General features: G+C 45.6%; 1 protein-coding gene across 2 annotated transcripts in view; it reads left to right on the top strand.

Annotated features, from left to right (window-relative positions):
- Positions 1-428: 428 nt before the first annotated feature.
- Positions 429-27,895, top strand: part of LUC7L (LUC7 like) — a 29,495-nt gene continuing 2,028 nt past the window's right edge. The window contains exons 1-7 of one of the 2 annotated variants that reach the window (XM_052657010.1): positions 429-618; positions 2,498-2,592; positions 7,067-7,165; positions 17,272-17,382; positions 18,366-18,509; positions 21,806-21,982; positions 24,389-24,477. In XM_052657010.1, the coding sequence (XP_052512970.1) occupies positions 558-618; positions 2,498-2,592; positions 7,067-7,165; positions 17,272-17,382; positions 18,366-18,509; positions 21,806-21,982; positions 24,389-24,477 (776 nt within the window). In that variant the 5' untranslated portion in view covers positions 429-557. Of the gene's footprint in view, positions 619-1,625; positions 1,855-2,497; positions 2,593-7,066; positions 7,166-17,271; positions 17,383-18,365; positions 18,510-21,805; positions 21,983-24,388; positions 24,478-27,895 lie in introns of those variants that run through there. The other variant, XM_052657011.1, reaches the window with a different exon arrangement.

Genomic DNA, 27,895 nt, shown 5'->3' on the forward strand with positions numbered 1-27,895 from the left:
GTCAGAGGTTCATTGTCAGTCTTGGAAGTGGCCAGGCCACTGTGAACTCAGAGGGGGACTACCAGCAAGTAGTAGTCACAGAACCTAACTAATTCCACGCTCAATTTAACTTTCACAAAAGTCAGTTGTCAGGCACCATTTTCACAGGTGTAAAAAAATAGTCTGAAAGTAGCTAAATGATATTTACAGGTTCACGACTAGCAAGAAAACACGGGATTTATTTTCCTTTATTGCAGTTTCGCCTAGGTGGAGCTTGGAAGTTTTAGGCTCCAGAGTAAAATCAGGGAGGGAATTAGCCCCGCCCCCTGAGCAGTTTGCCTGCGTAATTTGCGCAACGGAACGTCAGGCCCGCCTTCAGACCACATTTCCCAGCAGGCCACGTGCCGGCGCCGACGCACTTCCTCCCGGCGTTCCTCGCGTCGAGAAGGAGCCAAGCGGGCTCGAGACCGACAAGACCAGCTTTCGTCGCCGTCGCCGCTGCCGCTGCCGCTGCCGCTGCCGCCACCGCCACTTGAGAGAAGCCGTCGCGGCCACCCCTGCCGCTCTCGCCGGCCACCATGTCCGCCCAGGCGCAGATGCGGGCCCTGCTGGACCAGCTCATGGGCACGGCCCGGGACGGTGAGTCGGGGCGGCCGGCCAGGCGAGGGCTGGGGCGGGAGGGAAGCGAGGCCGCCGGGCGGCCTGAGGCGGGGGCCGCGACCGTCTGCGCCTGCGCGGGCACCCTCCCCTCCCCCGCGCGCCGACCGCGGGCGCCGGGCCTTTGTCTGAGCCTTCCCTGGCGGCGTGGGTCCCCGGCAGGCTCCTCCCTCGGAGCCCGTGCTGTCGGTGGGGCGCCAGCCCCCTCCCGGTTGACCTTGCTGCGGTTTCTCCGCCCTCCGGCGGCCCTCGCCTCTCTTCGAACCGGGAGTCGGCGAAGGGCTGCAGCCAGCGTGGGCTCAGGTCGCTGGCAGTGGGCTGGCGGAGCTCCTCCACCCGAGGGAGCCGGATGGGCCTGGAAACCCTGCCGTTGTTCTGTACCATTGTAAGGGGAGCCGTAAATTGAGCTTTTCTAACGTGGGTTCCTGCCGCGTGCTTTTCCAGCCCCCCCTTTCCCCAGCCACACTTGGAGAGCTTCTGTTTAGCCTGCGCTTGGCAGTCGTTAGGTAGGTTGTGCTGTAGGGAGGAACGCAATATCATGATGGTTGTCTCAGGAGAAAGCGGTTGGATCTTTGCAAACTATGTACCTGCTGTGGTTTGTGTTTTCTTTTCTACCGAAGTAATGAAGTTGTAAGTTCACACTGGCACATTCGCAGGGCTGTGCAGATTCATTGCACTTTATTTCATAGGTGAATAAGTGCTTTTTAGCTTTCTTTGTATATTGAGTTGCTTTTGAATTGCTTCCCATATTTTTATTTCATACAAACTGAACAATTGTGGCCCCTCTATTTTATTTATAAAGGTTCAGTGTATCTTTGCCTGCCTACATCAATCTGCAAGGGAGTTGCAGAAAAGCCTCATGTTCATCGAGCCGTGAGTCACAACCAATTTTTAAGCTGTTATAACAAAAAAGTGTTTGCTTTTTTTCACAAGTAACTTTAAAAGTGTAGTTTAGAAAGAAAACATTTTCAATAAAAAGACACTACATTAATCCTGGATGCTTGCAAATCCTGAAATATATTCCTCCTTTAGTTTTACACAGCTCTGTGTCATATACACAGATTAGCTTTAAAATCTGTCACATTCCACTTTGCCTTTACTTTTATGTATCATTCCCCTGACTTCCTTACTGCAGGTTGGGCAAGAAAACTTTTCCTTTAAAACTTTTCAACAGCGGGCATAAAATTCTGCAGCTGAGGTCTTGAAGAATGCAGATGGGTACAGTATTGTTGGAACTCACAGTGTGTATTGACTAACCTGGTTCCTTTTTTGCTTTTTTTCCCTTGGTATTGTCTTGTTAAAAGTGACTCCCAGGTGCCAACTCCTTTTTTTAAAGGGTGGGGGTTAAAGGGGGAGAGGTAGACTAAGTCTAGCTTATTTATCAGTCAGTAACAGAAAGGGAAAGCTTTCTTCATATAATTCTGGGCAAAATATTGCCTATACATTTGTCTATAGCCGAATGATTAGTAAGAAGCTTTTGTTGGAAACTACAAGCTTTTAAGTCATACGTGGTGATTCATGGCCCTCTGATTAGCATGGGTTTTGGTATCTCATGGCCCACATGTATGTGTGGGGCTAATGGCCTTTTGGTGCTCAACATTTTACTTCTGACTCTTTGATCTCTTTGGCACAATGACGGAGTCAGATCTCATTAAGCGTCATTCTTCATGATATACATAGCATCAAAAATCATCTGTGTTTTGTTCCAGTTGTAAAAAAAAAAAAGAAAAAAGAAAAACCGTCTAGGTCAGCTTTTCAGAGTATTTGGTAGTCTGCAGATCATCCAGGTGAATTGTACCAGATATGCTTTTGTGCTTCATGTGATAATATTGTCTTATTTAAAACCACACATGAATTTCAGGAGACGAAACCAGACAGAGGGTCAAGTTTACAGATGATCGTGTCTGCAAGAGTCACCTTCTGGACTGCTGCCCCCACGACATTCTGGCTGGGACGGTAGGTGCATTTGGGGGGATGTCCTAGGATACTCAGACATGGGTGCTCTGCAGGCAGTGGGGTGGTTCAGGTTGAATTGTGTTTTCCTTTACTAAGCAGAAATTACCTAGTGTCCTTTAAATGATAAGTTCTGTTAGTTTGGTGGCATTTTACATAATGTTATTTCACTTCTATAAAGTTCTGTTGGTAAGGTTTTCAGGTTTTGGGAGAGTTATTTATACTGAGATATTCATAAGTTAAGTATTACTAGTCTCCTTCGGCTTTAGCTAAAAGAGTACTTCAGGTTAGCTTGTAGCTCTGTAAGATTATGGGTTGGTTTGTTTTCAGGTTAAACACATACTAGTTTTTTGATCTGGTAACAGGATATGGTTTTCCCAGATTGTAGGTTTTTGAAATATGTGGATTAATATTACTTTGCAGTTTTGTGTTACACCACCCTTTCAAGAATTCAGTACATGACCTGATAAGTATAGAACTCTACAATTTTAAGTTCATTTCAGATGAACCAAACAGATAAATGCTAGTTTTGCAGAATGAACATTTATTCAAATGTTAGTATTATTCATTCCAACGTTAAATAGTATTTAAGAAGACTAAAGAGTGTCAGATTATCTACCATGATTCAGCCACTTACAGAAAATGAGTCCCATAAACACCATTATCATTTTAAGATGTCACATCCCCCTCATGTAATGTAAAAATTGTCTCCTCATTTTAAGGGTCCAATATGCATGTGCTGGGAACACCTTTTTTTAGGCTTGATTAGTGCTTTTGTCATTACCACTTCAGGGAGGAGTTTCTGGAACACTGAGCTAGCTGGTGTATTAAGTCTTCTGAGGCTGGACCTTCTGACAGCAAATAGGAAATGGCTGCAAAGCCTCACGCCTCTGTTAGCTGAGGTCTTGCCTGCAGTTGACTGGTTATGACTGCTGAGTGCTCTGGATCACGGGAGTGCCATCACTGTAGACTGCTGCCTTCCACTGGTCATAGCAGGCAGCCTAACTTGGAGTAGGCAGCGTCCCAAGCTGCAGTTGTTGGTAGGTCTTATTGGAAGAAGTCAGAGGAAGTAGAGGGACATGCACCAGAGTGGAACATTTCAGCCGTATTTTTTGGAATGCTGATGAGGGAGGGCATTTCCTACAGATGTTTAGTGTATTGCTGCTGCTGTCACTTCACTTCAGTCGTGTCCGACTCTGTGTGACCCCATAGACGGCAGCCCAGCAAGCTCCCCTGTCCCTGAGATTCTCCAGGCAAGAACACTGGAGTGGGTTGCCATTTCCTTCTCCAATGTATGAAAGTGAAAAGGGAAAGTGAAGTCGCTCAGTCATGTCCGACTCTTAGCGACTCCATGGACTACAGCCTACCAGACTCCTCCGTCCATGGGATTTTCCAGGCAAGAGCTCTGGAGTGGGGTGCCATTGCCTTCTCTGTGTATTAGGTATAGGTTAATTTGCCAAGTATTTACTGGACAAGCACTCTGTCAGGCACTGGGGATGTGGTACAAAAAATGTTTACTCTCATCTAATGGAGAAACAAGACAGACAGTAAATAGCGAGTAGGTTCTGGACTGTTTTGGATAGGGCGATATGGAAAGGCCTCTCAGGATACTGGAACAGAGACCTCAATGCTGAGAAAACACACAGGTGCACCTTCAGGGGAATAGTGCTCCAGGTGGCTGGTGGAGCCAAGGGAAGCAGGAGTGTATCTGGGTTGGTGTGGGTCAGGGGGAGGAGGCAGAGACTGTGGGGCTTTGATGAAAGGCCAGGGACTGAGCAGTGTCACTGCTGTCCCCATTGGACAGGCAACTCAAACCGAGAAGAGAGCTCAGGAGACCTGTTTTCATGAAAAGGTGCAGTGAATAGTGTTGGGGCTGCTGAAGTCAGTTGAGATGAGGGCCGGAAATTTGGGTGGAGAATGTAAAGATGGAGCCTTATGGCTGTGGGCTCCTGGGTGGCAGGGTTAGAGTCTGCTGTACTCCATGGAGATGGACTGAGTATAAGCCACAGGGCAGTGGTTAGAACCTTCAGCATGCTAAGGGCTGCTCCAGGCCCTCTCCTGTCAGTAGAGGTGAGGCAGCAGAGGAATGGAATGGGAAAATGGTGTATTGATAGTAAGACCAGAGGGATAGCTGGAGGGAAGGCAGTGTAACTTGTCTCTGTGGAAGAACTTTGGTTTTTCAAAAGTTCTCTGAAGAGCCTTTATTGCTCTTCGCTGCTGCTGTGTGAGACCTCTGGAGGGTAGAGAACACAGATGTTTGTGCGATTAGAAAAGACAAGACCTGGCATGCTGCATTTGACAGCCACTTGCAGTATTTTGCAAGAAGTAAATGAGTGAGGTATTTCAGTTCTGCTGGGTGTTTGACTGCCAGAGGAGTTGGCTAGTACTTCTGCCTCCTTGGCAGAGTTGCAGAGCGACCTTCAGAGACACACGGAGTCCCAGGCCTGTCTTTCTCCTGCTTCGGCAGTGGCCGCTTGAGCGCTCCCATCTGAAGGAAGGTGTTGGTCAATTTTGCTTCGTGTGTGGTTCCCTAATATTGAAACTTTCTTGACAGTTGAAGTTTTTAGAATGGAAGTTGATTTGCACTTAAGATTTTTAGTACTTAGTGGTTTTGTTGCTTGCTTCATCTGGAAGTAGTTTTTCTTTGAGCGATAGAATGGTTGTTAGCATTTAAAGAATTTCTAAGAGCTGTCTCTCGTTTTTCAGCTATAGCACTTAGTTACCTTTGTGTGTTTTTTTTTTTTTTTGGCTATGCAGCATGTGGGATCATAGTTCCTTGAATAGAGATCAAACCCGCACCCCCTGCTTTGAAAGTATGGAGTGTTAACCACTGGACCACTAGGGAAATCCAGAAGCTGTGTATATATATGTAAAATATGTTTTTTTAAATACATTTATTCACTTACTATCTTTGGCTGTGCTGGTTCTTCGTTGCTGCATGGAATTCTCTCTAGTTGTAGCAAGCGGTCTGCTCATTCGGTGTCTTCTCATTGCAGTGGCTTCTCTTGTGGAGCATGGGCTTCAGTAGTTGCAGCTCTCGGGCTCTAGAACAGCGGCTCAGTAGTTGTGGCCCATGGGCTTAGTTCAGAAGCTGTGTACTTTTTAAGGATTATGTTTGGTATTTAAAAGAGTGAATGAAGCAGAATTTGCCAGCTTTACAATGACAGCAATTCTAGTTGCAGCTTTGGCTTTTAGAACTTGTGTGTCCTCTGGATTCCCCAGGTAACCAACATACAGAAGCTGCACATGACTTCATAGTAAGCGTAATGAAGGAGAACAGAGCTTTTGCATTTACCATTTGGTCAAAATGAATATAAACTCCACCCTAGGCAGCCCACTCTTGGCTCTGTCACTGGTGATGCGGTAGGACATTTTGTCATAAGGATGGCTGCACCTTCTGAGATTAGGGCTGAAGAGCTGGATCCTGTCCCAGACTATTAAGGAGTTTGTAATCCATGGAGGATTTTGTTAACCTCGTTTTGAACACACTTGTAGTTTGAGCTGAAGGATTTCTGGACTCTGCTGCTCTTTGTTCCCTTGTTAGGCAGTTGTGCTTGTGTCCAGCAGCGTGGGCTCCCGAGGCATCTCCTCACCGGGCTGTTGGGGTTTGTTAATTGGCACTTTCTGACTTGTTAACCTGACCCTCAGCATCCGAACGTCCCTGTTGCTGTTGAGATGACCACAGACAGGAGTGGAGGGGGTCCCTGTACAGGGTCCTTTACTTAGGACTTAGGTAAGAAATGCACGCTGCTGTCTAATTGTTCTGTCTGTGCTCACAATGAGCAGTAGCACATCAGGCTGGTCTTACTGGTAACCCAAATAATTTGTTTTGGGGAAAGAGCCTTTTGTCTTTCACGTGGGATGAGTGAGTGGTCCAGTCTGTGTCCCCAGGTGTGTGTCCAGAGTCCTGTGCCAGGTTAGCAGAGTGGATTCGTGGGCTCTGAGTCAGCCAGTTGGGTTTGATTTCCTTTGATATGCAAAGAGCTACCTAACATCAGGTGTTAGGTTATGTGGTAGCACCCCAAAACCTGATTTCTGTCTGTGCTTTCCTCTTCTTATTTCTGTGATTTAGACTTTAGTGGTCAGAAGGAATGCATGGAAACTTGTTGCTGTCAGTGATACTCTTGTTTCCTGGCCTTCTTGCCACCCCTTCCCCCATGCTGCTCTTTACTGAATAGACATTTCTACACTCATGAGATAATAATAATGGTGAAAGCTAAGTAATGAAAGATAGTCTAGTAATCTCTGGTCCCGTAGGAGATAGAGATCATTACACTGAAGTGCACCTTTTCTGAGTGTCATGTAATCATGGTAGAAAAAGGAAAATAAGACTTTTTGGCCACATCGTTTCTTAATTTTCTTATCATAGTCAGCATTCAAAAAAGCATTGTTGATTTTGATGACAGTTATCACCAGGTCATGTGCTTCCTCCAAATGGTTAGATGTTTGTGTGTAAATTTTTGTTTCTCTTTCACAGCGCATGGACTTAGGAGAATGTACCAAAATCCACGACTTGGCCCTCCGAGCAGATTATGAGATTGCAAGTAAAGAAAGGGACCTCTTTTTTGAGTTGGATGTAAGTTTTATTTGATGTTAATCGTTCCCTACTGTGAAGAGCCAAATACTGCACTAACAAGAATAATGTAATGTGTGTAAGTTATGATGCAAAATGATAAAACAGATGTTATTCCACCACTCTCTGGCTGGGAGCGAGAATGTGGCCAGGACCGTTCTGTGTCTGTGTGTCTACCATCCCCCCTCTTCTACATTTTGTACTGTATTGTTTTCTTTAACGTGTTTATTATATATTTTATGATTTCTTGGACATGATGTTTGTTTTTGCTTTTGAACTTACAAATGGATTTATAGTGTAGGTAATCTTAGTAACTTTATTTTTCCTTCAGTGCTATGTTCCTTTACATACTTCTGGGTATGGTTTGGTTTCATTGCTGCATTTCATAGTTCCCTGAGCTATCCATTCTATATTCACAGACAGCGGGGTTGATTCTAGTGGGTTTTTTGTTTTTGTTTGTCTTTTTTATTATGAATAGTGTTATAAATGTTCTTGAATATCTTGGTGCACGTGTACAACAGTTAACCTAGGGTATATTTTTAAGAGAAGAATTGCTTGCTCGTAGGATCTGCACGTTTATTCTTGCAAGGTTTTTTTCTTTTTCCTCCCTAAGTTTTGATGAAGTGTATCAGTTTACCCATTTAATAAAGCGAACAAACCCTTACCAATGCTTGGTATGATCAGGCCATTAAATCTTTTGCAATTTAGTCATTATAAACTAGTATTTCATAACTTTTGTCATTTTTCCCTCCCAAAAGAGCCGTTTTTAGACCCTTTCCCTAATTCATCCATCTCCCGCCATGAATGTTTTTGTTGTTGCTGTTGGTTGTCCCCTCCATGAAATTTTGATAACACAGATACCCAGCATATCAGTTTATGTACTGTGATCCTTTACAGGTCACATATCATTGTACTAAGATTTTCTTCACTCTTTGAGACCAGTTTTCATTCCTGTCCCCATTGGGAATCCACGATTTGGTCACTTTATTTTGTTAATTTATTTTAGGGTATGCTGTGCAGCTTGTGGGATGTTAGATCACCTTCCAGGGATTGAACAAGGACTCCTGCAGTGGAGGCGTGAAGTCCTAACCACTGGACCATAGGGATTCCGATAGAGCCACTCCGTTTTAGTTTTTTTCTTTTCCTGAGTCCTCCATTCCTAGAGTAAGCAGAGGTCAGTGAGGGGTTTGATGCCATTCAGGTTCCTGGGTGAAGACTGGGGACGCACTGAGCTTGGTGGGAGGAAGTCAGAGGAAAGGAAAGGTGTTTTTTTTCTTTTTTTTTCCTTCCAGTAGACATTTTAGAGGATGTATTGTAGCTGGAGTAAATTCTACTTAAATCAGTAATCTTAAAAAGTGGTTAAAATTACCATTTCTTTTTCAAGTGCATCAGTGTTGAATCTTGTTGGGACAGGAACAAAGATGTATGGGTTAAATTTTTACTTTGAGTTATGTAGTTTTTTGTATCACAAATGTTAGGATTTCTGCTGAATTAGAATGTCTGTGTACTTTTTAAATGGCCTGATGAATTCAGTATTTAAGAACAGAGTAATGGGAGAAATTGAGAATACAGAAAGACTGAAACATATGGTAATTTAGTATTTTTATGTGCAGAAAGACTGAAACATATGGTAATTTAGTATTTTTATGCGGGGCATGTGTTCAGCCACTGTGGAGAAGATGAGTTTTTTTAATGAACAGTATTAGAAACTGTGGATTACCCAGTTAGTGAAAAACTGGGTTGGAGCCCCCTAAAGAGAATTTTGTTTTGCCATCTTGACATGTTATAAACCCTAAGAAGCTGTGAGGTGAAGATGGATACATGTTTTCTGTATAAAAACTTAAAAAATATTAGCATATCAAGAATTCCCATATATAAAATAAGAATTCAGCTGAGACACAATATCTGCAGCATATGAAGGGCAGATATCTTTCATGATAAAGCTCATCATGGTTGAAAAGGACTGTAGCAACAGCTGAATAGAAAACGATTAGAGGATAAAGGACATTTTTAGTGGGCATCTAACCCTGTGATGGGTATTCACCTTCACTGAGACTGAGGAGTTGGAGAGGTGAGTAACTCCGATGCACCTCTTGGATGATGGAGCCCCGAGGCTGGGAAAGCAGGTGGTAGCAGTCCCAGCTCTGAGAGAGAATTTGGTGACACACTTGCTATGAACGAAGGTCAGTCTGCTTCAGAATACTCTGGCAGCATCGCAGCCTGCAGGCTCCATCGGTGAGGGCTTGGGTCACGTCATTGCTCTCTACAGTGGGATGATGTGCAGCTGCGGAAGGAGGGTTGAGGTAGTGAAATTATGTGCAAGATAAAGTGGGAAAACTGGTGTGTGTGATATGATGACTTCCATAGTGTGATTTTTAAAAAGAAAGGGTGTTTAGTGTTGTTGACATGCTTAGCTCTACAGAGTAGTTGTAGAAGGAACAGGACTCTGAGCACTTTGGTCTTAGTTGGAGGGCTAGAGTAGGTCACGACGTTTTTGTACTGTGAAAATTTACCATTTAGAGGAGTACCTTTTCCAATTTAAAAGGTGACCACCCCTCCTTCCAGCTCCTTAAAAATCATATCTGAGGGTATTCCCTGATGGTCCAGAGGTTAGGACTTCCTCCTCTCACTGCCAAGGGTTCCAGTTCAATCCTAGGTCTGGAAACTAAGATCCCACAAGCTGTAGCCAAAATTTAATATATATATTAAATAATAGGTATGTTCTCTAATTTAGAAAAAATCATACTTTACCTTATAGATGGTTCATGTTGGAACGTTTGCTAGCTAGTGCTGAACCTCCAGAGGAGGTCTTCCTGTTCTGATGAGTCGGGGGTGACTTTGAGCAGCTGTGGTTGTGGGAGGGCAGTCAGCAAGTAGCTTGTCAGCATGTTAAATGTATGTATACACTCGTTCCAGGAGACTGCTGCTGGGACTGTATCTTAATGGTATATGTTAATGAGTCCACAGAGAAGGTGCTCATTGCAACTTTTTTTTGAAGTGAAAAGGATATAATGGGACTGTTTATTAATGAGGACTACTTCCATTAGTTATTGCCCTTTCATACAGTGAATGGTGCTTTGTGGAGCTCTGGGTGCTAGGAAGATTTTGCCATAACTTTTAATTTTTTTATAATTTTTATTTAAATATGAGTAACTTTTAAAATTTATTACTTATTTGCCATCATTTTTAAAAATAACGACTTAAAGGTAAAATACACAAGCCATAAAATTTATCCTGCCTTGAATTTTTAATACATATCAGTAGTGTTTGGATGTGCATGGGTTACTTTAATACACTAAATGTGGCCTGGCTTTGAAATACTAGGCTAAAATAGTTATTTCCTTAGTTACGCAGAATAAACTTAGAAGGAAAAAATAAAATCCTTTTCCAGAATATAGGTTTGTTACAAGAACCTGATGGAATAACTTTTTCAATCTCCTTGATAGGTAAGACAACTGTTGGAGATTCCAAGTGAAAAGTCTGCCCTTTTCCACATGACTCCTATCCAGTGACTCTCCAGAGGTCACTTGTATCTTTTGAAGATAGGCTCTTCAGGGTGAACACACGTATATAGCAAAAGCTGGTTGTGATGTGTCTTGTCGAATTGCAGTTTGATAAATCAGAACACTGCAGAAACGCTTTGGCCAGATGGTGTCAGTGAGCTGACTCTTGATCTCGCAGACCTGTTGCTGCCTCCTGAGGAGCTGCTGTTGGTGTGAGGTTCCAAGCCTGCCACGTGACCATGTGGATGGTTCAGTTCCCAGGCGTGGAACCAGCAGCTCCTGTATTGTGTTGAAGTTGGTTTCTGGAGAGAGTACAGTATAGTCATCACTACTATAAGACGGACACAGGTTTAGTTTTCACAAATTGTGAACCGTCACTGATCCATGATTTTTCTTAGTAGCTTATATTTGTGTATCTTACCACGTGTTTTGGTAGAATCTCTTCACTGTTGACAGTAAATCTGTGAGGTGGACCTAACATTTATCTCCACAGAGTCTCTGAAAGTATAATAATATTGGTGCTATTTGCCAGAAGTCATGGAAACATCATCACATGACCCTGGGAGAGTTATTTTGTTGAGTGGATCAGTCAGGGGTGTTTAGGAGCTTTTTTAATCCAGGTTGTATTAGAGACAGCGGTTTTAAAACAGGTTATTATAGTCATATCAACATGTAAGCTTTTGCATGTTAGGTGCCTTTCATCTATTTCAGAAAAGAAAAACTTTTAAAACTTGAGTTTTAGTGGATTTATTAATCAGTGGATGCATTAATTTAAAAGAAAATTATGCTTTTATAGAAAGCATCATTATTAGTCTGTTTTATTTCTTTTTTTTTTTAAAATTTATTTCACTACGCTGGGCCTTAGTTGCAGCATGTAGCATCTTTAGTCATGGCAAGCAGGAGCTCTTAGTTGCGTGCGGCATGCAGGATCTAGCTTCCCATCCAGGGATCAGACCTGGGCCCCTACACTGGGAGTGTGGCGTCTCAGCCCCTGAATCACCAGGGAAGTTCCAGTCTGTTTTATTTCTGAATTAGTTGCTCAGCTTAGGTGACATTTGACTTTCAGTATAAAAATATTTTATAAGAGCTCATCAGCTCTGTATACAATTTTAAAGTATTTATAAACTTTTAATGTCCTCTAAGCAGTTTGTAAGAAATGGTCCTAGAGTATTGGCCTGTGTATGAGAAGACTTAAGGTGTTTATTGCATTGTTCTGAATTAGTGAAAGGTGAAAAAAATGCAAATACATATTTATTGTGGAATGTATATAGTTATTTTAAAATAGTGAAATGCTGCACAGCTATAGATATAGAAACTGTGTGCATTGATGTAAAAAATGAAAAAGCTTTAAAAACTATCCTAGATGGAGTAAAAATTGTGTACTTGTATATGCGTTTTAATACAGTTTTAAAAGGTATTTACCAAGCTCAAATGATTATTTCTTAGGGAGGAAGAAAGAATTATGCTTTTTAAGTCATGTGACGTTATTAGGTCCAATTGAATTGCTAATATAGTGTGCAGAAATGAAAATTGAAAGGTACTTCTACTTTATAATTTATTTCTACAAATCCTCTGTCTTAAGAAAGTACAGTGGACCTTTAAGCAATGCTTGTTGCTTGAACTGTGAGGGTGCACTTCGAGGTTTTTTTCAGTAAATGCGTACTGTACAGCTATAGGGTCCATCGCCTACGCCCACCCCCTCATTGTTCAAGGGTCAACTATGATCGAAAACACAGGCAAACAATGGTACACAAAGTATTGTTGTCGTAGCATCGTGTATAAGGTTGAAAAATTGGATGCAACAAAAAACGCTTTAGTGATGAATGAACAGATTATGAGGGACTCAAATGGTAGACTGTGCCCTTGAAATTAATTTTTGTGAGACCTGAATGTTCAGTGACTTAAGTTCCTTAGGAAGTCCTGAGCAAAAAAGGGATGAGTGTGTGTATTGGAACTCACTGTGTGCTCTCACTGAAAGTGTGTGGCCAAATCAAAATTCCCAGACTGTCATGGAAAGCCCAGAAAGCCTCCTTCCCTGTGTCCCTCCCGCTCCCTGGAGGCAGTCCCCTACCACAGCTTCAAAGTGGAAAAGGAGCAACAGCTTGCTGTTCAAGTGCTGCAGGCGACCTTGGATGGCCAGTTGCTTTTTGTTTTGTTTTACCTTGGAGGATCTCAGACAGCAGGAGGTGTAACGGCTTAATGGATCTCCGTGTACCCATCTTTCAGCCTCAGGAATGATCAGCTTATGGCCAACTGACTTCACAAATCTCAGACTTCACACATCCTATCATCTGTAAATATTTCAGTGTTGCCATTGACTTGTGAAGTTATTTTTACTCTGCATACAAAAATCTGGTATTATAGTTGGTTGGGACAGAATGTACTTATTACCATGTTTTTCTTTTTTAATTGAAGTACAGTTGATTTGGTGTTGCGTTAGTGTCTGGTGTACAGCCAAGTGATTCACTTATACATATATATACTTTTTTTTTCAGATTCTTTTCCAGTATAGTATATTACAAGATACTAAGTATATTTTCCAGTGCTGTACCGTAGGACCTTCTTTGTATAGTTTATATATAGTAGTTTGTATGTTATTAGCATGTTTTTTTTAATGTGTGGAGAAAAAAATTAAACATGCAAGTGTAAGCAGAATAATATAGTGACCATCTCTGGGTTTCGTCTCCCGGTTTTCAGTGATTGTTGATGTTAAGACTTGTTTCATCTTTGTTTTGTCTTTCCATACTGGATTATTTTACAGTAGTTCCTAGAGATGGAATTTCATCTGTAAGTACTGCAAATATATCTAGAAGATAATTTTATTTAAAATGTTTATTATTTAAAGGATAATTTCTTAATCTTATCTAACAGTCTTCAAATTTCCCAGATTGTCTCAAAAAGGATTTTTTTTACAGTCTTTTGTTTGACTCATATACCAAAATAAGATCTACACGCTAGGATGCTTCGTAAGTCTTTTTACATCTGTTTGAAGAAATTAACGTTTCTCATATCCTGGATCTTTCTGATTGTATCCTTATGATGCAGTCTTTTTAACGTGTTTTCCCTTATATTTGAAATTTCCTGTAAGCTGGAAGTTAGATCTGGATGCGTGACGGTCAGAATCAGGTTTTCGTTTGACAGAGTAGCGCAGAGGTGGAGCTGGGCAGCGGCTGGCATGTCACCTCGGTGGCATGACGTCAATGGACTCGAGTGGCGCTGGCAGTCTGGCTGCTGGTTGCACAGGCCCCCGTCAGACTGGGGCCACGTGCGTCCAGCAGCAGTGAGGAGTATTGCCCAGATCAGTTACGTCACTAGGGTTGCTGCTTGTCACTAAGTGTAAAACACATAAGATGTTCACATGGTTCAGAGTTTGAGATACGAAAGGTATGTTGTGAAGCCTGTCTCCTGCTCTGCTCTTCAGCCCCCTGATTGGCCCCAGAGCTAGTCAGGTGTTGAGTTTCTTTTGTTCCCTTTGGAGATGATGTGGAACCTGAGGGGCGTGTATCTCACTTTTCTTAAAACACAAGTAATAGTTCCCTGGACACATGCTCTGTCTGCCTGCTCTTCCCTCATCTTGATTTAATTTTCAACATATATCTCAGATTATTCCCTGCCATATAGTTAACTCCACCCTTTTTGTGGTGACATAATATTCCAGAGGATGGTGTCTGTTGCATAGGAGTAGTCCCCTGTTGATGGGCATAGTGCTGCAGTACACATCAGCACATTGTGAGTGTGTCTAGGAAAGATCCCTAGAGGCGGGACTGGCCACCCAGAAAGGTTGTGCTTTGTCATTTTGGTGGCTAGAGCCACCAAGCTCTCCAGAGGGTGAGTGCTGCCCCCAGTGGCACCTGGGAGTTCCCATTTTCACGTCTTCACTAACAGAGCGAGTTACCAAACTTCCAGTTTTTGCCAGTCAGAGAGGTTTATGCAGGTATTTCTTTGTGGGCCTGTCAGGGTTGTCATAAAGGTATTTCTTTGTGTAGGTATACCCTGCTTAGACCCTCAACTTTAGCTAGTGGCTGGCTCCTCCACCCAAAACTTGGGTTACCTGGGAGAAATTACCTCATCATTGTCTCTTTCTAGCACAGCCTTGGCCTGACCACCCCAGGACCTGGCCTTAGTTTCTTGAAAGAGTTACACCAGGAGTTCCTTAGGAGAGGGAGTAGGTCATCTGTATAAATGCATCTCAAGTATCCCAACTTGCATGTGGACACACAGGGCACTGTTAATTCACTGTTCACATGTGGAAAATGTAAACATTTTTCTCTATTCAGTGAAAATATAGTTCACCTTTTCCCCACATTGATTTCCTTTGAGATGTAACAGGTTTCTAGAGCAACACACCGTCTCACCTAATGGGACCACTGCTCTCTGTCTTACAGGTGTGTAGTGTGGCAGTCACACTTTGCCTTAGGTTCGGGGTTAGAGTCCCTGTACAACCCTGGGCAAGTTACTTTGCCCTTTTCTGGTTTCTATATACGGGGCTGGTGAGTACTGCCTCAGCTGTGAGGGCCAAGCGTAGGGACTGTGGAGTCGGATCCCAGGAGTCCTTGCCTCAGGACTCTGGAGACTGCTTCCTTTCCTTCACCTGGGAGTTGGTGCCTGGAGAGCCCCGGATGGCTGTCCCGAGGCACGTGTTTGCACTGACTGTTCTGCTGGCAGCACGGGCTCCTCTCAGGCTTGCCGATGCTGCTGGGCAGGAGGGTCAGGGAGAGCACCTCACCGTCTTGGGGGGTCAGGGGCAGCCTCAGCAGCAGTGAGACCTGTGCACCCCCATGAGCTCAACCCCGACAGTATGTGGTTCATCACACCACCCCTGAATTACAGAGTAGAGGTGCATGACTTCCTAGTAAGTGGTGGATTGTCAGTAGCACTTAATTTGTAGGTTTGAATACCTTCTTTGTGAATTTTATTTTCATCATTTAAACCTGCTCTTTGATTTAGGAAGCAAAATGAAATTGAGAAGCACATTGAAGAGAAGGAGGGGCAGCAAAACAGAGCCATCTTTTAAAGAACATTCAGTTGAGATGTCTCTGCATTCTGCCTGTTCTGTGCTGCGAAGTTTACCGTTTTATTGTTAGCTGATCAGATGTCTGGGTCCATAGCCAGTTTATATTCTGTGTAAGGTGCAGTGGTTCTTTGCTTGGTAAAGGCACTGGCAGAATTGCCCACTCAAACCCTGATGAGCAGAGTCTTGGTTCTGTGTCGGGTGTGAGGTTGCTCTCTGGGGAGGCAGTAGAGGAGCTCTGTACCCAGGTCTCAGCACCAATAAGCAGGCGGCCCTGGGGCCTCTTGGGCTGGTCCGCCAGGAGCCCTTGTCCCTAAGAGCATGGGCAGTGCCTGACTTGCACTTTGATCCTGTCAAGTCCCCACCTTGTCAGCAGAGCTGGTCAGCTCGACATCCTTCCAGGAAATGCAGTGCATGCGTGCCAACGAATGCCAGTCACTGGCTTTCCTGATGGTTTGATTTGAGCATAGTCAAATGCTCATCGAGAATATTTGAGGACCAATAACAGGAAGGAGGTCTTTAGCTCCAGGAGTGTGGAGTCGGGGAGTTTTCCTTGGTGGACCACAGGTGTAGCGCTATCACAGAGCCTCTTCCCTGTCTTGACCAGGGCCAAAGTGTGCTTTCCTTTGAAAAACGGGGATCCCACTGTCAACGCTGATCCCTGCTGGGGGCTCTCTCCAGACCACATCTGGAGGCAGGGACATAGGTCATCACTTCTTGGTCCCTTGGCCTCTGCCTTATTACCATTTGCACCCAGAGCTTTCCTGGCTCTGCTCACCCTGTCTAATCCCGTCACCCGCTCCCAGCGTCACTTGCTGTCTGTGTAACACGCCCCTGCGTCAGCAGCGTGGGACCTGCTGCCCAGCACTGGTTGGTCCTAGCCTGGAGATTGGAAAAGGCTGTCCTGTTTGTATGTTTATCTGAAGTTATGTTGGGGCCTTGACTAGTTACAGCAAGTTAACTGCTTAGCATATATGACCACTTATTGATTAGTATTTTATTGTTTTCCACCAACTGTTTTCAGAGTGTCTTTTCCTTTATCTCTTTGGGTAAGTAGTAACCTGTTTTCCCACTACTTTAGATGGTAGGCCATAACTGAACGTGTTCACCGCTCAAGTAACATTTGTTCTATTTTGTTTTGAGGTGGAAGGGGGAACTCTACCCTCAGAACATGAGGGAATAATATTTACGTGGCTCACAAAGACCAGTGAGTACATCTGCACCCCCCGCCTCACCAGTGGAGGGCCTCTGACATAATAACACAGCCTAGCCTCTCCTGTCCCTCAGAACAGTTAGTTATGCCAGGTGTTTCAACTTCCTTTAGAATTTCTTGAAATTGTTGAGGGATGGGGGTTCTTTGACACATTTGAAGATAAATCAAATGAGAAGACCATACTTGTGCACGGTCGTTTGGTTTAACAAAGCCCCTTGATTGAATGTGATTGTGGACATGTTAGCAGTAGTGTAGCTGCAGATCTTCCCACTGAACCGACAGGCCTTAAGAACCAAGCCAGGACTGCACTTCCTATCGAACACATGAGCTCTGAGGTCACAGGCAGGTCACTGACTGGAGCCCTCTGCCTCTCCTGAGCTAGGCGATGGATCACTTGGAGTCCTTCATCGCTGAGTGTGATCGGAGAACGGAGCTTGCCAAGAAACGGCTGGCAGAGACCCAGGAGGAAATCAGTGCAGAAGTTTCTGCAAAGGTATGCGGGGAGGGAGGCCTCCACCTCAAGTCGTCGGTATCAAAGCGGGGCTGGGACCTGTCGGTGCTGAGTGCGCATTTTGGGGTGGACAGTGGGTGTCTACTGCCCTGGCTGTTAGAAGGAAAGAGGGAAGCTGTCACCAAGCTCGCAGCCTGTCACTGTGCTATGCATATGTCGTAAAGTTACTTGATCAACCTCCCTGCGCAGAACAGGAAATGGGTAAGTTAGCAGGGAAGTGGTTAGATTCTGGTGTGTCTGTGTCACAGAAGAAAAAAGCAGACCTGGTGAAATCGGCATGTGCATCATTTAGAAGGCCTTGCCCCTCTTGAGTGAGTTCTCTTCAGTGTTCTTTTCTCCTTCAGTTTTATGAAAGGATTTCTTAGGAGAGAGACAGTTTTTAACTAGCCCAGTGGTGCTGTTTATTTCTGAAAGAAACTCCCAGTGATTAGTCATTTTGCTTAAAGGGTAAGTCATGTATGTGTTTAGGCTCACACATTTTGTTACCCTCACCTGGAGACTGAGCTGTACTGGAAGGTATACAGAGTGGCGGCCTGGAAGCTGGCCCACAGGACGGGCCTTACAGCCTGTGGGAGTGACAGGCGTGTGTTGTTGCCTCTGCTAGGATTCAGTGCAGAGATCTGTTAGGGTCTGACACTTAACGGTCGGTCTCGGTGGCAGTGTGGGTGCTGTAACTGTTAGAATTCATGTCATCAGTGAAGTTTCCAGCTGTTGGTGTATTCTCTGTGAAACAGCAGAAATGCAACAAGAGAAACACCCTTTGCATTAAAAAATCTTTTGTTTTTATTTTTTTAATTGGATAATTGCTTTACAATATTGTGTTGGTTTTTGCCATACAACAGCACAAATCAGTCATAACTATACACACACACACACACACACACACACCACCATCCTTTCAGCCTCCATCCCAGCTCTCGTCTTTTGTTTTTAGGTGTCTTACCTGGCTGTCTCTTTCTCTCCAGGCAGAAAAAGTACATGAATTGAATGAAGAAATAGGAAAGCTTCTTGCTAAAGCTGAGCAGCTGGGAGCTGAAGGAAATGTGGATGAATCACAGAAGATTCTCATGGAAGTGGAGAAAGTCCGTGCAAAGAAAAAAGAAGCTGAGGTTGGTGAGGAAAATGTCTTAAAGAGGGAAGAAACATAGTAACTTCGGAGAGCTGACCATTGGACTAAAACTGAGCCATGCCTCCATTTTCTTGAATATTGAGGAGTTGGAAGTAGGGTGATAATGTCAGGATGGTACAATTTCAAGTCAGCCCACCCTGGGGTTTGTGTCTTCGCTGCTCACTTGACCCCTGAGGCCTCAGACTGAGCACTTTGCGCTCTGAGCATCCCTCCCGTGTGTAGAGTGCATCCTGAGCGTAGCTTGTCCATGTTAATGAGCACCTCCGGTCTGTGTCCGTCTGCTTCCAGGAAGGGCCCGGCGTACAAGGTGTTGAGCTGATTGTGATGGGGCTGACTGGCTTTGCAGTTGCTGTGAAGAGAGGCCTCAGGTTATTAGTGACTGTGCCCTCAGGAGAGAGACTCCTGCAGGTTATGGGCTGCACCCCGGTGGTGTCCTTGGGCTGCCAGGCCAGGACTCTGCCGTGTGGTGCAGAAGCTGAGTCCAGGACTGTCTGGACTGTTTCCTCTGTTGGGTTTTCTGCTGCTCAGATCCTCCCCGCTGGAGTGGAGGTGGCCTGGGCTGACTTTGAGAATGGGGGGAAGGTTAGAGTCAGGGAGAGAGGGACGGGAGTGCACCTTTCCTCCTCCTGTGGGCCAGGCAGAATGCATGTGAGCACTGGCTAAGATTCACTCTGATGAAGACGGGCGCTCAAGAGAAATGAGGTCTCAGTTTAAGAGTGACTTGGGGTGCAGGGGATGTTCAGGTAGGGCAGGGTGATCCTGAAGGCCATTTGCTGAGACCCAGACAGAAGATTGTTTGGATGGTGGATGGAGACGTGATGGCAGAGTGGGCAGCGTGCCAGCACAGGGCTGGTTTTGGTTGTTGCTGGTCCCCTGGCTCCTTGTGGCACCTGAGACAAAGTGGAGCTCAGTGATGACAGCTGAACACGTGAATCCTCCCGAGTGCCCACTGAGCAGTGACGTGTGCGTGGGGAGTCCCAGGTCCTGCATCGGAATCCTTACGTAGGATCCAAACCTCTGTGTGTTTAAAGGGAAAATTTGAGTATATGGAGTCAGGCTCCCCGGGTTGCTGACAGTACCCAGCAGAAAGGCCAGAGGGTCAGGAAGGAAGGAGCTCTGTAGCCTTTTAGTGAATCCTGAGGCTGAGCCTTCCTGCTTTGAGGAGCAGAGCAGACACCAGAAACCTGTGCGGTGGATCCGAGACTTGAAATAATATAGATGTGGGGTTCACCACTCGGATGTCTGCAGACAGCCCCAAGGGGAGCAGGAGTCAGATACACACGGGGACTCCAGGCGCTTTGCTTCGGCCACTGTCCCTTTCCTTATCACCTGAGTGCCCCCCTTACTTAAAACTAACAGACAAGACAGGGTGGCTTGTTGGGGGGGAAGCCTCTGCTGTGCTGGTCTGGGTAGCATCCACCCTGCCCTTAGTGGCAGGCAAGGCTGTTTGGTATCCTAAGAAGTGGAGCAGGAGGGGTGCTGTGTGCTTTTTACCTGGTTTCCTGCAGTGGTTCTGTCTTAAAAAACTGTAAGCCAGCATCCCATCCCAGAACAGCTACTGAGTGGCCACTCGCCACCTGTAGGTCCTGCCTGCTGCCCTCACAGCACACCCACTTCTCTGACCACCAGTCTGCCCTTCATTCTTAGCGTTTGCTCATTTTAAGAACATTGCATAATGGATTCACACAGTATGTAACCCTTAGGGATTGACTTTTTTTTCCACTCTGCGTAGAATTTATTTTGAAGGATATTAGAGGATGGCATTCGTAATTTCAAAACTACTGAAAGGTGTAGAAAGAATATTGTCTCAGATTACTCTCACCCACCACGTTTAGTGTTTCTCGTTAAGCTGTTTGACTCTTTAGGAAAGAAGCCGCACTCTAATGGAAATCTGAGCTCCTGGTCTTTCTGCCTCTGTCCCCAGAGGTGTTCGTGTGCGTTCATTGCATACCTGGGCTCATAAACCATGTGCGTCCCTGGCAGGCGTGGAGGCGTCCCGCGTCGGTGCTGCTGGTCCTCCCACTTGCATCGCCGGGCAGTGCTCTCCAGGCTGCTGTAGGCCGGTGGGTGCAGTTTGTTTACTGCTGCGGGACTGCACTTTAGGGGCACGTGGCTGTTTGTCCATGGGTGGTTTTCCAGGTCACTGATGGTTTCTCATCTCACGGCCGGTCTGTGTGTCCAGCGATGTGCTCGTGTGAGGGATGTTTCTGGTAAGCCCACCTTTACAGACAGGCTGCTGCCACAGTAACCATGCTGCACGGGTGCCGGCGTCAGGGTATGGGACAGCCTGGTGTTCTGTGTCTCCGTCAGTCTAGTGAGTGACATGATGTCTTATTTTAACCTGCATTTTTTAGGGAATGTTTTGAATGTATGAATTAATGGAAGATTATTACATTGTCTTCTCTTTAAGGACAAATGTTGAAATGCTCCCTCAACCTAGATTTTGAAGGAGTGTGTTAATTTGAGCACAGGCAGACATCACTGTGTCCTGGGCCATTTTCTTTTGTATTCGTGTATTTTCCCTTGAGGCAGAGTGGCTCCCTGTGATGAGACTCAGAGCACACTGGCTGCTGGGCAGGGGTAGGGGGTGTGTGTATTGTGCGCTTTGTTCTGTTCCCTTAGGCACATTTCCTCTTTTGAAGAGATGTCTGGTGTGTTTCTCCTTCCAGATTTTAGGTTTCAGGGCTGCACTGGGCATTCCTGGACACTGGGACAGACTCTGTGGATGCTCTGTGTTTTGCCTGTCTGTCTGGTGTGATTGGGGCGCTGTAGTCAGTTTGATCTTCCCAGAGCTCCGCCATGTCTGGTGTGATCAGAGGCGCCGTGAGGGGCCTGTAGTCTGGTCTTCTGAGAGCTCTCCGCCATTGCAGGGACTCCCCTTCCCCGCTGGCCTTTAGCACACAGTTTCCCGTGTGTCTCAGTGTTCTGAATATCCCTCAGTGCTTTGAAATAATGACTCTTAGTTCATCTCTTAAAGAAACATTTTAAATTGGATTACAATTTAATTACAATTTATTGAAATTAAATTACAATTTAATTACAAGTATCTGAAGCTTTGTAAACAATTCAGGTTTATGTATTTTGAAATCAGCTTTAGGGAATTTCCTACTTCACTGCCAGGGCCTGGGGTTCAGTCTCTAGTCTGTGAATTAAAGTCCCGCAAGCTGGGCATCTAAAAATAAAAGTCACCTCCCTTCATGTACTTCATTTTAGGGGTTGAGTGGACAGTGGCATTTGAGTTAACCTCACTTGGATCACTCTTTTCCTGCTCTCCAGGAAGAATACAGAAATTCCATGCCTGCGTCCAGTTTTCAGCAACAGAAGCTTCGTGTCTGTGAGGTCTGTTCGGCCTACCTTGGCCTCCATGACAATGACCGTCGTCTTGCAGACCACTTCGGGGGCAAGTTACACTTGGGATTCATTCAGATCCGTGAGAAGCTCGATCAGTTAAGGGTATGTTAAAGTGCTGTGTTTCTGAAGAAGCCTGCGAAGTCGTGATCATCTTCATGTCTCTCTGCTTGTAGCAAGCCTTGTGGTGTTTTTTTGTTGGTGGAGGTATCAGGCCTTAGTTTTATACCTTAGCTTTACAGTGAGCTACTCAGGTGTCATCATTGTGTTTCCTGAGATCGCAGAATCCAACAGGGCCTGGGATGTTTGTTTAGGCTACTACCCCTTGTTTACAGAGAACAATGGCAGAATTCATCCCAGGTACAGGGAACCCGTGCACCCCTCTGGAAACACTTCTCTTTGGAGGTGAGAGAGAGCCAGGAGCTTGTGGTTTTTCTCTTTGGGCGAAGGCAGACCTTTGGAGTGTGGTCAGGCTAGAAACATAAGAAGGTGATGCAGCTTTTTCTGGTGGCCCTGCCCCACGGCTGGATGCCCCTGTCCCTTCCTCGGGGCTCCTTGTTTTCCTGGGTTAGACTATAGCATTCGACATCCTGGATATGGAGTGCTGAGAAGGAAAATTAAGCAACTTTGGGATAAGTTGAATTGTTTTCAGATGGATGAAACCTCCCTGGCTGTGTACTAGGATGCTGGGAAATATGCAGGCCTTTCCTCCAGAAGCCCAAAATCTGGAAGGACAGACATGTGGCCCCTAACTATAGGCCACCTTGACAGTCAAGGCCTCAGGCCACCTGTGGCCCCAGGAAGGGGCAGTGGGTGGCGCCCTTATGCCCAGGGAGGGTCCCGGGAGGTGGTGTGCGCTCAGACTGGAGAGGGAGCTGGTTGCAGGCTCGCCGCTGGTCTTGAACATCTCCTGTGTTTCCGGTGGAATTCTGAAAAGTGATACTTTCTGTCACACGGTTTCAGGTTGGAAATTTTTTTATAAGTTTATGGTATAAAATATAAACATATATTCTATGTAGCTGCTGCCAGTAAGTCACTTCAGTCATGTCCAACTCTGTGCGACCCCGTAGACGGCAGCCCACCAGGCTCCACTTGTCCCTGGGATTCTCCAGGCAAGAACACTGGAGTGGGTTGCCATTTCCTTCTCCAATGCATGAAAGCTAATATAGTATAACTAACAATTTGGTGGCAGCTGCCATCTTCATAAAAAAATCTCCTTATATTCCTATTTTCCTTTAAACTGTCATTCCATTCCATAACATGCCAGAATCTTGCCCTAATGTTTCTTATACCTGAAAGCCTTTTTTTTTTTTTTACATCAGCATACATTAAAACTTCTTTCCCTGAAATCTTTAGAACTTAAGTATTCACTGATCTAAAAATTGTATTTTGTTATTGTGGTTATGAGCAGTATTCAGTTGATAGAACAATACAGCCAAGTTGCAGATTTCAATAAATAGCTATTACACTATCAGCAGAAAAGGTTGCTTGGAAGTGCCCCTCTTAACCATGAGGAGAGTGGGAGCTCTGTGCCCAGTTCGGAGAGGGCTTCACTCAGTGGTCCCGGCCGTGTGCACGCCTGCAGGTCCTGCACCTGGATGGACACGGCGGAGGGAGGCGGGGAAGAGTGAGGACTTGCCTGTGGGGGGACCTAATGCTTCAGGGAGTAGGGAGGGTTTGGGGAGGAGCTGATGCTACCCCCAGGCTGGTTCTTGGGCAGGGTGTGTGGAGGCCGAGGTGCTGCTCCCAGTGTTTTATGTATGACGTCAGAGGGCAGAGCTAGAGGAGCCGCACAGGAGAGCTTGGGCCCAGATGCTTCGAGGTCACACACAGACACACTCGCACCCCCAGCCGTGCCCTTTCTTCCTGGGGGCCTGGCTTTTGTCAGCACTGATATTTTAGGTCATGCTGCACGCCCTCTTGGGCCTTGTCTTCTGGCTCTGGATACCTCCCTCTCCCCAGGGGGAGGTGAGGAGGCCTTCTTCTCAGCAGCATGAAATGGTGTGAAAGGCTCCGAGTGGGTTTTGGGGTGCTCCAGTGGCAGGGTCTCCAGGCCATCTCCTGTCCCCCTCTGTCCCTCCATGTCCACCACAACCCATCCCCCAGGACAGGCGGCAACGAGGCTGGGTACCTTGGCTTCCCTTAGCAAGGTGTGCTTGATCAAATACACATGTTCTCCTTCACATAAAGTTTGTGGGGTCTTCTTTGGGTAAACACCTTAACTTTCTTGACTGATTTGAAGTCATATGATAAACTCTCTGTAACTTAGAAGTACAGCACCTGTTAGAATTAGTAGTTTGTCGCTGAATTTATAAAACAGTTTTTATTCCATCTATTTTCTGCTGTTTAAGAGGTTTTGTTAACAAAAAGAATTGTGTTCCTGTTCCCTGAATTTCCCTAAGGTTCTTAAATCGCCAGTACTGAGGTCATGTAAACGTTCTTTATTCAACACTGTTCACACCCTAGTGTGTCTGTGCCTCTCTCATCTTCCCAGTTTTCCGTTTTATTTAGAAAACCGTGGCTGAGAAACAGGAGAAGAGAAATCAGGATCGGCTGAGGAGGCGAGAGGAGAGAGAGCGGGAGGAGCGGCTGAGCAGAAGGTGAGCCCAAGGACAGCCCCCATCCCGAGGACACCCCACCTATCCCGAGGACACCCCACCTATCCCGAGGACACCCCATGTACTTGGCAGCCTTGCTGTTGCCTGTGACACTTGAGGTCTGCTAGGTACCTGATGGCCATGAAAAGAAGCAAAAAGATTCCTGCCCGGAGCAGGCCCTATGGCGGGATCCACCAGGGACGGGCTCACGTGGGCCAAGGGCTGAGGGTGGTCGGGTGGGAGCGAGGAGAACATGAGTGGCTAGGAGGGTCCAGGCCCAAGAGGGCGCAGGGGCGAGCTGTGTGCTCTGGGGGCAGAGCTGATGGCATCTGCTAGCAGATGATGTGAGCTGTGCAGAGCAGGAGTGGAGGTGGCCTGGAGTGGCCGCTGATGGTGACAGAGGAAGGGAGCCTGGGAGCGGAGTTTTGGGAGAGGAGGTGGTTCTGGCTGTGTTAGGGCTGGGATGCCTGAGAGCAGCCAGGTAGTGGTGGTGGGTCTGGTCAGAGTTCGGGGCAGTGTCTGGAGCCCAGAGTAGCCAGGCTCTATATTGGGCACACAGACACCTGGAGGGATTCCTGTGTGAATAACTTGCTAACTTTTTTGTTATTATGTCGCATGTTGATTATAAAGAGACTGGAACAGTATAAAAATATCAAGCACAGACATGAGGGTCTTTTCACATGGGTGGCCGCCTTCGCAGGTGGCGTTGTGCACGGGTGCTTTGTCCCTGCAGCTGGCGTATTCTTGGCTGCGCAGCGCCATCTGTGCCGTTGGCGTCACCTGTCCTCCCGCCTTTGCCCACCCTCGTTTTCCTACCTCTAACAACCACCAGTCTGTTCTCTCTGTGAGTTTGGTTCTTTTCTATTCTGCATGTAACAGGACTCATACAGCATTTATCTTTCCCCATCTGGCTTGTTTTACTTAGCGTAGTGCTCTCAGGGTCCATCTGTGCTGCTGCAAATGGGAGAATGAATGACATCCCACGGTGTATATACAGCTGCACCGTCTGTATCAGTCCATCTGTCAGTGGACGCTTAGATTTTCCTGTGTCTGAACTATTATAAATAGTGCTGCAGTGACCACGGAGTTGTAAGTATCTTCAAAATAGTGATTTAATTTCCATCAAGTGAATATCCAGAATTGGAATTGCTGGATCATATTACAGTTCCATTAATTTTTGAGACCCCTCTATCCTGTTTTTCATAATGGCTGCACCAGTTTACATTCCCAGCAGCAGTGCTTTCTTTTCTCCACATCCTCACCAGCACCTGTGTTTCTTGTCATTTGGTGAGAGCACTCTGCCAGATGTGAGGTGACAGCCCATTGTGGTTTGATTTGTATTTCCCTGATGGATAAAGTTGTGGAGCAATTTTTCATGTCCCTGTTGGTCTTTGTATGTCTTCTTTAGCAAAATATTTGTTCAGGTCCTCTGCCCATTTTTTTAATCTTCTTTTTTTTTCCTTCCGTTTAGAGTTGTGTGAGTTCTTTTCATATTTTGGATGAATGCCTCTTGTCAGTTACTTGATTTGTAGATATTTTCTCCCATTCAGTTGCTGTTTCATTTCGCTGATGGTTACCTTCATTGTGCAGAAGCTTTTTAGTCTGATGTAGTCCCACTTGTTGACTTTTGCTTTTGTTAACTTTGCTTTTTAATTTTAATTTTTGGTGACTTATTATAAAACTGTTTTTGAATGAGTGCTAGCGCGATCATCTTTGTATGTATGTGAGTATATATAAAGTTCCTTAGAATTCCTGGGAGAGAGGAATTTAATATATAAATACTGGTAGGTGTTAAGGAAATTATTTTCCTGGAGTTTTTATCAAATCGCCCTCTAGCCACATGGTGTGTGAGCAGCATCTTTTGTCACTTCCTCCTTCACAGGTTGAAAATTGCTGCTTAGAACAGGATATAAAAAGTGCATTCTTGTTGTCAAGTGTTTTTTTTTTTTTAATATTTATTTGGCTGCATCGGATCTTAATTGAGGCACGTAGCGAACAACAGACTGGTTCCAAATAGGAAAAAGACTGCGTCATGGCTGTATATTGTCACCCTGCTTATTTAACTTACATGCAGAGTACATCATGAGAAATGCTGGGCTGGAGGAAGCACAAGCTGGAATCAAGATTGCCGGGAGAAATATCAATAACCTCAGATATGCAGATGACACCACCCTTATGGCAGAAAGTGAAGAACTAAAGAGCCTCTTGATGAAAGTGAAAGAGGAGAGTGAAAAAGTTGGCTTAAAGGTCAACATTCAGAAAACGAAGATCATGGCATCCAGTCCCATCACTTCATGGCAAATAGATGGGGAAACAGTGGCTGACCTAATTTTTCTGGGCTCCAAAATCACTGCAGATGGTGATTGCAGCCGTGAAATTAAAAGATGCTTACTCCTTGGAAGGAAAGTTATGACCAACCTAGACAGCATATTAAAAAGTAGAGACATTAATTAATTTGCTAACAAAGGTCTGTCTAGTCAAGGCTATGGTTTTTCCAGTGGTCAACGTATGGATGTGAAAGTTGGACTATAAAGAAAGCTGAGCGCCGAAGAATTGATGCCTTTGTACTGTGGTGTTGGAGAAGACTCTTGAGAGTCCCTTGGACTGCAAGGAGATCCAACCAGTCCATCCTAAAGGAGATCAGTCCTGAGTGTTCATTGGAAGGACTGATGTTGAAGCTGAAACTCCAATACTTTGGCCACATTATGCGAAGAGTTGCTCATCGGAAAAGACTCTGATGGCTGGGAGGGATTGGGGGCAGGAGAAGGGGATGACAGATGATGAGATGGTTGGATGGCATCACCGACTCGATGGACATGGGTTTGGGTGGACTCCGGGAGTTGGTGATGGACAGGGAGACCTGGCGTGCTGCAGTTCATGGGGTCGCAAGGAGTTGGACATGACAGAGCGACTGAACTGAACTGAGGGTCTTCCTCTTATCATGTGGAATCTTTGCGTCAGGCACACGGGCTCCAGAGCGCGTAGACTCAGTAGTTGTGGCACGCGGTCTTAGTTTCCCCGTGGCATGTGAGATCTTAGTTCCCTGACCAGGGATTGAACTCATGTCCCCTGCATTGCAGGGTGGATTCTCAACCACTGGACCACCAAGGAAGGTCCCTCAAGTGCATTTCTTCCATTGCTGGTTGTGTACTGTTTTCCGGGAGCTCCTGCAGCACTCCCAGGAAAGTGAGCCTGTGTTTGGAGCTTGGGTGTCCTGCCCAGCCCTGCACCGTGACTATCTGTGTAGCTGGGTTGGTGTCCGCTGTGAAGTTTGCAGAACCACTGGTTCAGCTCAGTGCAGCGTGGACCCCTGGGTGCTGGTCTCTTCCTTCTCCCTCCAACAGGTGGGGGGTCCGGGGCGGGCCTCAAAGCAGGTCCTGTGGGAAGTTGACCCTCGTCACCATGTGGACGTGGGGCACCT

This window comes from Budorcas taxicolor, chromosome 2 (assembly GCF_023091745.1).
Source record: "Budorcas taxicolor isolate Tak-1 chromosome 2, Takin1.1, whole genome shotgun sequence".
Lineage (NCBI taxonomy): Eukaryota > Metazoa > Chordata > Mammalia > Artiodactyla > Bovidae > Budorcas > Budorcas taxicolor.